This window comes from Pyrus communis, chromosome 15, assembly GCF_963583255.1.
Source record: "Pyrus communis chromosome 15, drPyrComm1.1, whole genome shotgun sequence".
In the NCBI taxonomy this organism is placed as follows: domain Eukaryota; kingdom Viridiplantae; phylum Streptophyta; class Magnoliopsida; order Rosales; family Rosaceae; genus Pyrus; species Pyrus communis.
This window is the reverse complement of record NC_084817.1, coordinates 11,918,329-11,929,797: the sequence shown is the minus strand read 5'-3', so window position 1 is coordinate 11,929,797 and position 11,469 is coordinate 11,918,329. Positions and strand designations below refer to the sequence as shown.

Here is an 11,469-nt window from a genome sequence, read left to right as displayed (position 1 = left end):
ATCTGAACGGTGCTTTATCTCGAGACCAAGCCAATATCGAGTATTCCCTAGATCTTTCATTTCAAATTCTGACTTCAAGTGCGCGACAGTCCTCTCAAGCTCTTCAGGAGTTCTGATGAGATTCATGTCGTCAACATAAACAGCAACTATAGAAAAATTGGAATGTGACTTCTTAATGAACACATAAGGGCATAGTTCGTTGTTCACATATCCCTGACTAGTCAAATACTCACTTAAACGGGTATACCACATTCTTTCGGATTGCTTCAAACCGTAGAATGAACGCCTCAACCGAATTGAGAGCGTGTTTTGGGGTTTGGAAATATTTGATCTAGTCAATGTAAATCCTTCGAGAACTTTCATATAAATTCCCGTATCAAGATCCACATAGAGATACGCGGTTACAACGTCCATTAGCTGTATACTCAGTTTTTTAGAAACTACCAAACTGATAAGGTAGCAAAAAGTAATGACATCCATAACGGATGAATAAGTTTCGTCAAAGTCAATCTCGAGGCGTTGTGAGAAGCCTTGCACAGCAAGACGAGCTTTCTAACGAACAATTTCGTTCTTCTCATTACTCTTCCGAACGAAAACCCATTTGTAGCCAACGGGCTTCACATATGAAGAAGTAGGAGCTACAAGTCCAAACACCTTACGTGTCTTAAGCGCATCGAGTTCAACTTGGATTGCTTGTTTTCAATTTGACCAATCAGTTCTACGTCGATATTCATCAACGGAACGGGGTTCAATGTCATCGCTCAACATAATCTCAGTAGCTACTGCATATGCTAATGCATCGTCGACGATCATCTCATTTCTAGACCAAACATTATCCAAGATAGCATAATGGACCAAAAGCTCACGATTCTTGGGAGATGGATTCATCTCTTCAAGGACGCTTCCGTAATCTAGAATTTCCTCATAAGTTGGATAGAATGAGTAGGCGACAATCGGATTCACGGTAGGTTTTTCAGGGGACTGTGTCATGGGCTTCCTCTTCCGACAGTGTGAATCCTTTGAATAAAGAGGTCTACCACGCTTTTGTGTAGGAGCAGATGATTGGCTAGCTACTAATGTACGTGGATCAACCAAAGTGGCGTCCCGAGCCTCCAAGAAGGAAGTCCATCATACATTTGGTACATCAATCTTTGCAAGCACATTCGCAACTGGAATATGTGATCTTGTCACTCGCGCTAGATCAATGAAAGAATCTGGAATGCTCTTAGCTACGCTCTGAATGTCTAATATGCGCTGCACTTCAGTCTCAGACTAAACGGTGCGATGATCTAAATGAGAAAAAGTGGAAGTTGTCCATGATAATTTGTGTCGTTCTTCAGGAACTTTGATGTCCGTATCTCCCTCTAACGACGGGAAGACTGTCTCATAGAAGTGACAATTCGCAAAAGGAGCGGTAAACAAATCGTCTGTCAAAGGTTCTAAGTAACGAATAATTGAAGGAGAATCATATCCAACATAGATTCCTATCCTTTGCTGAGGCCTTATTTTTGTACGTAAGGGCGACGAAATTAGCACATAAACCGTACAACAAAAAACACGCAGATATGATATGTCAGGTTCGTACCCAGTAACCAACTGAAGGAAGCTATATGGTTAGGTTGCAACAGGCCTTAGGCGGACCAACATGGTTGTGTGCAATATTGCATGGCCTCAAGCAGTGATCGGGAGCTTGGTACGTACGACTAACGATTGAGCAATCATTTGTAAGAACTTAATGAATGCCTCTGCCAAGTCATTCTGGACATGAACATGGGGTACTGGATGTTCAACTTCAACCCCAACCGACATGCAATAGTCATCAAAAGTTTTAAATGTGAATTCGCCACTATAAAATATCTAAATAGTCCGCAGGGAGGGTGAATCGGTCCACAAATGTCCCCCTAAATCCTTTGTAGAAAAATAAGAAGATTCAAATAAATCTTCTCATAAGACGGCTTAATAATAAGCTTTCCCATAGAGCAGGTTTGACATGCAATTCATTAAATCAAACCTAAACTTTGGGTTAGTGGATGCTCGTGTGATGATTTGAGGATACGGCGCATCGTTATTCATCCAAAGTATCCCCAACGATCATGTCAAAGTGTAATTTCATGCGCAGTCTCAGAGGTGGGGCCAGACACATAGTGGCTTTCTATAGGGTGTATGGTCGTAGTATACAGACCACTCAGGATACGCTCCATCTTCTCCAGAATACGCTTCTAGCCATATTCGTAGGAATTGATGCACAGAAATTCAACTCTGTTTTCTGTGTAGGTTTCAGCATGGTAATTATTATCTTTAATGTCCTTGAAACTCAACAATGTTCTTTCGAAACGTGGAGAATAAAGTGCCTCTTGAATGGTCAAAATAATGCCATTTGGACAACATTATACAGGCCTTTCTGTATCCTTCGATCAGGTTAGATAAACTTGAGAGGGTTGTCAGATGTGCATTCTTATGTACGAAGTTAGTGAAATAGATGCATACACGCAAAACGATGTGCATGGTTGCACTATCTGCCAGACAACTAACTTTTCCACTAGTCATACCCAAAATAAAATTAATTAAACTGGTCACATGCACAAAAGTTCGAAAACTTAAATCCATTCAATTAATTTTTTTGAGAAAAGTTTATGAACTTTAGGTTCATAGTACCTGCAAACAAACGCATATATGTACAGAAATAACAAGAAAATAGGCAAATAGATCTTGAACTATAGAATTATAATTGAATTAATTATTTGAACTTCGGGACAAAGGTTAAAGTGTGGGTGAAAAATTATAAAACCCAAATTGTCTTAAAAAAAATTAGGCGATTTAAATATGGGCCCAAAACTTGGGACCAAAGCCCATAGGTGAGCTAAAAAAAATTGGTGTTGTGGTCCAAGCCCATAACTGAGCTGAGGCAGGCATGGGCCTAGTATGCAGGCAAGCCCAGCATTATAGGAATGGGCTGCAAGTGCGAGCCCAATGACACAGGCCTAAACGGGCTTTAATATAGTGGTTCACGGACACGGATGCACCAACGCATAGGCTGGGATTCGGTGCAACACAGTGCATGGAAACCATAACAACCTCGCGGGCTGTATTCCTTTATGGTGCGAGACACAGGAACACCATGCCCAAAATGGGTCGGTGTTGGGCTGAGAAGAGCTCCAAAGCCCAAAAAGGCTACTGCTCACCGAGAACAGGCCAAGCCCAGGTGGGCTTGGGTTTCAAACTAGACACCCCAACGCGAGCTGGGTGAACTTTGCTGGAGAAAACGATCGGCGCCACTGCTTTAGGCGGTTGTGTCGTGGCACAAAGATCACTGCAAAAACCTGTGAGTTCGTCGGTGACCATAAGGCTGAACGGAGAGTGAAAACTCTCAACGTTTTAGAAACCCTAAAAAAAATTGAATCGGAATTTGAAGAAATCGATGAGATTCAAAACAAATCTCAGCCAAAATTCGTTGGGGGATGATCTTCAGGTCGTCGGAACAAGGACCCAAGGTCAGGATTGGGCTGTAGACCCACCTGTGAGGGAGAAAACGCCATGGAAGGCGTCAGGTTTTTTTTGGGTTTCAGACCAGGAGCCCATGGCTTCGGCTTCATGGTATCGTGGCTCGGCTCAGCCATAGGCTGCAGGTCTGGGGCTAATGGTTCAATGCGACGCGGCTTGGAAGCCAACGGCTCACCGAATGGGCTTCATGGAAAACCCAAATTTTAATTAATTTTTTTCTTTTAATTCCAAATTAATTCAATGCATATTAATATAAATAATTTAATGCATGGATATATATTTGATGCAATTCATGGCAATATCAAAGTCGCATATTCAATAATTGTGAATATAATGCATACACAATTTATGTAGAATCTAAAATTCGAAAAACATAAAGTTGGGTCATGCGTTACGGTGAATGTTCATGTTATCTGGGCTGCAAAATATCAAGATAAAAACCGTTGTTTTGAAAGAACCTGATTGCATGATGATATTGGTGAACTGGTTTGATGCAGAAAACCTCCACGTCAAATTCCTAAGCGCAGCGATATGAGCGTGCTGATAACGTGTTTTGGCCTATATTTAACTGACAAGGAGAGGGGGGCCGGCGGTACAAGAAAATATAGAGAGGGATATGTTTGTAGGGTTGTGTAGAGGATGTGTGATTCCCCTACGCAATGTCTTTATTTATAGTAATAAGAGAGAAAAGAAATCATTGTCCTCCAAGGAATACAAGTCCTAATAGGGAAGAATAAATAGAATCAAATCTAATCTAAGATTTACACAATCACACTTAAATAAGAAGTTTAAATAAATAAAAAATATATATATATATACACACACAGTATATACTTTATTGATCACATTATTAATTAAATAATTTATGCTGTTAATTTGTTAAGGACTGATGATATATGGATAAATCTTAGAAATTGATTTCAGAATGTTGTATCCCAACCCAACAACATAGATCAATAATAACGAACCACATGTCCTATTTTTTCAAAAAAAATCTCACATATTGTTGATTTTCCATCTCTTCAAAACTATACCTTTGTCTTGATGTCCCTGAAATTATTGTGCTAGTTTTCAACTGGACCTATTTTTGGAAAAAGTTTATGAACAATTTTGGAAATTTGGATGATTGTATTTGAATATGGTGACTTATCTTATGTCATGGATTTGTCATATTAATTTTCTTTAATTATTACTTGTCTTATGACATGGTGATAAATCATCACTGATCGCTTAGTTAAATTGTAAAAAATAAAAATAAAAAACCACTCTATTTGTTACCTTTTATACTACTCCTCTCACAAAACTGCTTGGCGTAATATGCTACCAACAAATTGACCATGCAAGTGAGTAAGTGGTTATTTTTTAACGAATCGGATCAAAAACAAAGGTTCCAACTTAATTCCAAAAGATTCACAAACTTTTATTTCATTTTCCAAATGTTCGAAATTTAGTTTAATCTTTAAATTCTTAGAGCACTAATCGAAATTCGGTAATTATCTCCAAATTTTAAGATACATTCCCATTTCATTTAAATGTTTGAATTCTCGAATTTTCTCAGTCAAAACTGGAATTTTGAATCCAACTTGCAACCCTAATGCAATTGAGCCTTACGTATAATTTAGAGCACGTCTCTTTGTGACTGTGAAATTGAAAGATGGGAGAAGTCACTGACCTGCCAACTGCAAATTTTGTTAGGGCTTATAGGTGAAGGACCCTTAAATTCAGTTGTCACCTTGCATCCCCATCACCAATTCAAATCTCTAATGTTTGTACATCAACATGCTTATAATTGGATAATTAGGTCTGTATAGGACTAGCACTAGTCATTATCCAAACCGATCAAGCCTATGCGCAGCTTGATTGGCGTGACGGTGAGTGTGGGTAAAGCAAACTTCAGTGATTGAGGAGCGTAGGGCCTCGATGTCCTCAATAATCTGTCCAATAGAGGAAAGGTTAATTGAAGGGTCCCTGAGAGCTTCTACAATCTGAAGTGAATCAGTTTCAAAGATAATGTTGTGAAATCCCCTAAAAATTGCCCAAATCACCGCCTATTGAACCGCAAGAGCATCAGCCAGAAGAGGGGGGGAGGTATCCCTGAAATTTGCAGCCTTAACTGCTAAAAAACCTCCAGAGTCATCCCTGACAATGAGCCCGACACCACCTAACCTACGGGATGAGATCCAAGCGCCATCGATGTTCATTTTTAGGGAACCTAGTGGGGGTGGAGTCCATTTAGGGGAATTAGTGTGGTGCGGAATTACTGTAGTTCATGAATGTATTTGGGATGTAACCCCTCCAGGGATTTTACTGGATGTCCTCTTCAAGGATGTATCTCTTCCATGAGTTAACTTTGTAATGACTTTTCCTAATATATAACATCTATCGTTTCCTTGAAAAAAATAAATAATATAAATAAAAAAAGCACTAGTCATTATCCATCCAAAGAGAAAAAGGAAAATAATAGTCATTCCTTGTGCCAAGCAAGGACACCCGATTTGATTGATCTGATGCATGGGTAAGACAATTGTACATGTAATTTGCAGAGGACGGTTGGGTTCGCTCAATCACACGAGAGAATGATATCTAATCACATAATGCATTTCACAATAAAACATGACTACATCAATGATAGGAAACCAATCAACTACACAAAATACACATACTACATCAATGATAAGAAATCAATCACGTGCACGCATGTGATTGATGTTAAAATTAAGATTGAAGAAAGTAAATAGGAAATTTCAAGAAGAATCAGAGAGAAAGAGAGCTCAAGATTGTTTGAGAGAAAGCTTGTATATTTCTTGATGATGAAGTAATCTTTACAGTTGCGTTTTATACAGAAACAAACTTACTAAATCTTGTAATGAAAGTTTGCCGCTTGGATAAGATTCTAACAACCTTGTACCTTCCTATAACAACCCTTATACCTATCTTATGTACTGACAATCGGCAACGTCTAGGCCTTTTATTCATTCTTCACTTGGATACTTTTGTCACTCTTACAATTGACCATATATATCTTCCGTAATTTGTACGGGGTCTTGGTTTTTAACAATGTTTTAGTGTAGGAATGAAAACTTGTTGGAGTATGTTTTTTTTTATATAGAATATGAATACGCATTATAAGTGAACGTAATTGTAACTGTTAGATAGACGATATCTCGGCCAATCTCTACTAATTAAGGCATATATCAAACGTCTTCTCATTCTAATGTGAATTCGTAGCTTAGATGACCCTCTTGTTTAATTACAATGACAAAAGCAAAGGTGTACGTTAGTGGCTGGTTGGTATTTGTTTGGAGTTTAAGAGTTAGATTAATGTTCTTTGGGGAGCAAATGAGCAGCAAGGATCGATGATGAGTTTGTTTGGGGGGGGCCTATGGTGGTAGTTGGAAACCCTAAAAACTGGGTCGCTCTCTGGATACCAGTTGGGGTGTATGGAAGTCGTCAACTGTACAGAGAATGAAAACGAAACAATGTGAACCCAGAAAATGTGGGAAATGTAGGAAAAGGATTTGACAAAAATGGCGTTAATTATAATATTGCATCCTTGTCGCATGTTTTATAATGTTTTTATTGTCTTCTTCATGCATGGCATGTGACTACGTTTTCGTGTTGTAGGCTCGGCCTCAAATTTTCTGTCACAATTCAATTTCTGAAAGGGAATGTTGAAGGGAAGGCGAAACGAAGTGCTTTGAAAGAACATCATCTTGTTTAAATCGAGGATGATAGGGCAACAGCGAAATAACACGCATTTCAATTTCCTTGTCATATTTATTGTATTGACAAATTCCACCAAACAATGATAAATACGTCAAAATATTCTCATTTTTCATGATATATTTATATACACACAAATTTGAGCGATCGAAGTTAATAGAAAAATATTCTACATTCTTAATCAATAATTTCGGGCCTCTTTATGGGGTTGGAAGAAGGAGCTTTCATCCAAATAACTGAGGTAGAGTTCTTTTGAACCGTGTAATTTTCAAAGTATGGCACAACACTCTGTAGAAAACACGAGGTGGGAGTGCGTCGAAGCATGAATTGACCTAGCGACATGCACCTTGGGTAAGGTGCACTACCAAGCCACTTCCTTCCCCAATAATGCCGCTATCATGCCAAGGCCAAATATTCCATAGCCGCCCTTGTGAACAAATCGGTATAAAAACTTCTAAAGCCTCCTCAATATTTCTAGTTAAAAGTCCAACATTTCTCTGCTTCATCAAATGGAAAATTTTGTCTGCGTGAAGCTTCATGCAAGAAGGCAGTGAATTAATATTCCTTCTTTGTCACTTGCATGGGCAAAAATAATAATATTCTATTATAATCCGGCATGCATGTTGATGATGAATGAAAGGTTAATTAGATGTGCGGTTAAAATTCCAACGACCAAGAATTCTTGTGAAAATAAAACGCCCAAGGATCCCTATACATGTGGACATAATAGAAAATCTCCAAAAGTAGGCTTAAATAGTTAAACTGCCACCAAAGTTCTTAATTTCAATCACTCTAGCTACCTGATGTGAATACTAGATATGGTGAGAAGAATTTGGCCAATATTCCAAATCCAATATAACAAACATAGACTCGAATCGATGGTTAGATCAATAAGCCAAGTTTGTAATTGAAAATGAAACTCTTTGTGGAGGGGAAAATATTAACCCTCGATCATTCGCAAATTCAAATTCCAAGGTCTACGAAGATATATAAACAGTTATCACAGTCGTTTTTTTATTTATTGAATATAAGTATGAATAGTTAGAATCAATCGATATAGGAGAATTTTCATTTCTGACAAGTACGTTTAAGTAACTGGAAAATAAACAAAAAGAACTCAGGTCTCGTAAGATACCTGGTGGGTGGCGTGACATCACATAAGAAAGGGCAATAAACACAGCATCATCGAAGCCATGCTTTGCTCTATTATATGTCCTTTTGTTACTTTTTTTTTCCTTTTATTTTTCCTCATCTATCATATCGTATGATTCATATGGTTGGTGGCCTTTTACCTTTCACCATTCTGGGGCTTTTGTTCCCTCTTCTTACAGCCCAAAGATGGTTTGTATATATATATATATATATATATACAGTATATACTTTATTGATCACATTATTAATTAAATAATTTATGCTGTTAATTTGTTAAGGACTAATGTTATACGGATAACGCTTAGAAATTGATTTCAGAATGTCGTATCGCAACCCAATAACATAGATCAATAATAACGAAGCACATGTCCTATTTTTTCAAAACAAATCTCACAAATTGTTGATTTTCCATCTCTTCAAAACTATACTTTTGTCTTGATGCCCCTGAAATTATTGTGCTAGTTTTCAACTGGACCTATTTTTGGAAAAAGTTTATGAGCAATTTTGGAAATTTGGGTGATTGTATTTGAATATGGTGACTTATCTTTATGTCATGGATTTGTCATATTAATTTTCTTTAATTATTACTTGTCTTATGACATGGTGATTTATCATCACTGATCGCTTAGTTAAATTGTAAAAAAATAAAAATAAAAAAACCACTCTATTTGTTACCTTTTATACTACTCCTCTCACAAAACTGCTTGGCGCAATATGCTACCAAGAAATTGACCATGCAAGTGAGTAAGTGGTTATTTTTTAATGAATCGGATCAAAAACAAAGGTTCCACCTTAATTCCAAAAAGATTCAAAAACTTTTATTTCATTTTCCAAATGTTCGAAATTTAATTTAATCTTGAAATTTTTAGAGCACTAATCAAAATTCGGTAATTATCTCCAAATTTTAAGATACATTCCCATTTCATTTAAATGTTTGAATTCTCGAATTTTCTCTGTCAAAACTGGAATTTTGAATCCAACTTGCAACCCTAATGCAATTGAGCCTTACGTATAATTTATAGCACGTCTCTTTGTGACCGTGAAATTGAAAGATGGGAGAAGTCACTGACCTGCCAACTGCAAATTTTGTTAGGGCTTATAGGAGAAGGACCCTTAAATTCAGTTGTCACCTTGCATCCCCATCACCAATTCAAATCTCTAATGTTTGTACATCAACATGTTTATAATTGGATAATTAGGTCTGTATAGGACTAGCACTAGTCATTATCCAAACCGAGCAAGCCTATGCGCAGCTTGATTGGCGTAACGGTGAGTGTGGGTAAAGCAAACTTCAGTGATTGAGGAGCGGAGGGCCTCGATGTCCTCAATAATCTGTCCAATAGAGGAAAGGTTAATTGAAGGGTCCCTGAGAGCTTCTACAATCTGAAGTGAATCAGTTTCAAAGATAATGTTGTGAAATCCCCTAAAAATTGCCCAAATCACCGCCGATTTAACCGCAAGAGCTTCACCCAGAAGAGGGGAGGAGGTATCCCTGAAATTTGCAGCCTTAACTGCTAAAAAACCTCCAGAGTCATCCCTGACAATGAGCCCGACACCACCTAACCTACGGGATGAGATCCAAGCGCCATCGATGTTCATTTTTAGGGAACCTAGTGGGGGTGGAGTCCATTTAGGGGAATTGGTGTGGTGCGGAATTACTGTAGTTCATGAATGTATTTGGGATGTAACCCCTCCAGGGATTTTACTGGATGTCCTCTTCAAGGATGTATCTCTTTCATGAGTTAACTTTGTAATGACTTTTCCTAATATATAACATCTATCGTTTCCTTAAAAAAAATAAATAATAGGGATCCTTTGGCTGCAGTCCCTAGTCCCTAACACTATTTGACTAAAACCTTAATGGTATTCAAAGTTTGATCAAAGTCCCCTGACTTTGTACACCTCAGTATATTATTATTAATATTAATATTTTTATAGTTTTGACATTAATTGTTTGATATTTTATGAGATTTATAATCCTACAAATTTAAAATATCTCATTATAATACTATTAGAAACGGCTACAATAAAAAAATTCAAACATTTTGATTGAATAAATGGATAAAAACTATGTAACAATAATAAATAATAAATGGCAAAAGAATGTATCCATAGTGTTAAAAAAATTGGTACATTTCACAGATAACAAAGTGGTACATTAATAAAGAAGAATGGGTACATTATAAATAAATTAGGGTACAAATAAAAGATTAAAAAATTATGAGTACAAATGAAATTTTTAAAAATATGGGCGCAAAAAGAAATTAATACATGGGTACAAATTAAAACTAAAAAGTGGGTGCAAACTAAAAATATAAATATATGATAAAAAATTTAGCCATAAGACATAAATATACTATATGTAATTTTTCTATCATTGATTAATTATACAATGTCACGTGACGGTAAACACATGGGCACAAATACAATTAAAACTTTAAAAAATATGGGCACAAAAAGAAATTAATATATGGGTACAAATTAAAACTGAAAACGAAAATTGGTACAAATTAAAAAGGTTTGCAAATTAAAAATGGGTACAAACTAAAAATAAAAATATATGATTAAAAATTTAGCCATAAATATAAATATACTAATTGTAACATTTTTAACACTAAAGGAATATATTTAAAAATAAAAAATATTGTGTTATTGAAATAATTAATGATGTTATTAATCCCCAAGGACATTGATCAAAAATTGAAAAGAAATAAGGTTTTAATCAATGAAGTAGCAAAAGGAGGGATGAGAACCTAATTTCTCCTAAATAATATAAATAAATAAAGCACTAGTCATTATCCATCTCAGGAGAAAAAGGAAAATAATAGTCGGTCCTTGTGCCAACCAAGGACACCCGATTTGATTGATCTGATGCGTGGGTAAGACAATTGTACATGTAATTTGCAGAGGACGATTGAGTTCACTCAATCGCACGAGAGAATAATATCTAATCGCATAATGCATTTCACGATAAAACACGACTACATCAATGATAGGAAACCAATCAACTACACAAAATACACATACTACATCAATGATAAGAAATCAATCACGTGCACGCATGTGATTGATGTTAAGATTGGAGAAAGATTG

At 36.6% G+C, this 11,469-nt stretch overlaps 1 protein-coding gene across 1 annotated transcript; it reads right to left on the bottom strand.

Moving 5' to 3' along the window:
• Positions 1-9,600: 9,600 nt before the first annotated feature.
• LOC137717073 (uncharacterized) lies at positions 9,601-9,975 on the bottom strand. Its single transcript, XM_068456387.1, has one exon. It carries the CDS (start codon positions 9,973-9,975, stop codon positions 9,601-9,603), a length of 375 nt encoding a protein of 124 aa, XP_068312488.1.
• Positions 9,976-11,469: the final 1,494 nt, after the last annotated feature.

What these genes read in the sequence shown, in the direction of transcription:
- LOC137717073 (XM_068456387.1), bottom strand. Translation starts at nt 9,975, where the DNA reads ATGAACATCGATGGCGCTTGGATCTCATCCCGTAGGTTAGGTGGTGTC.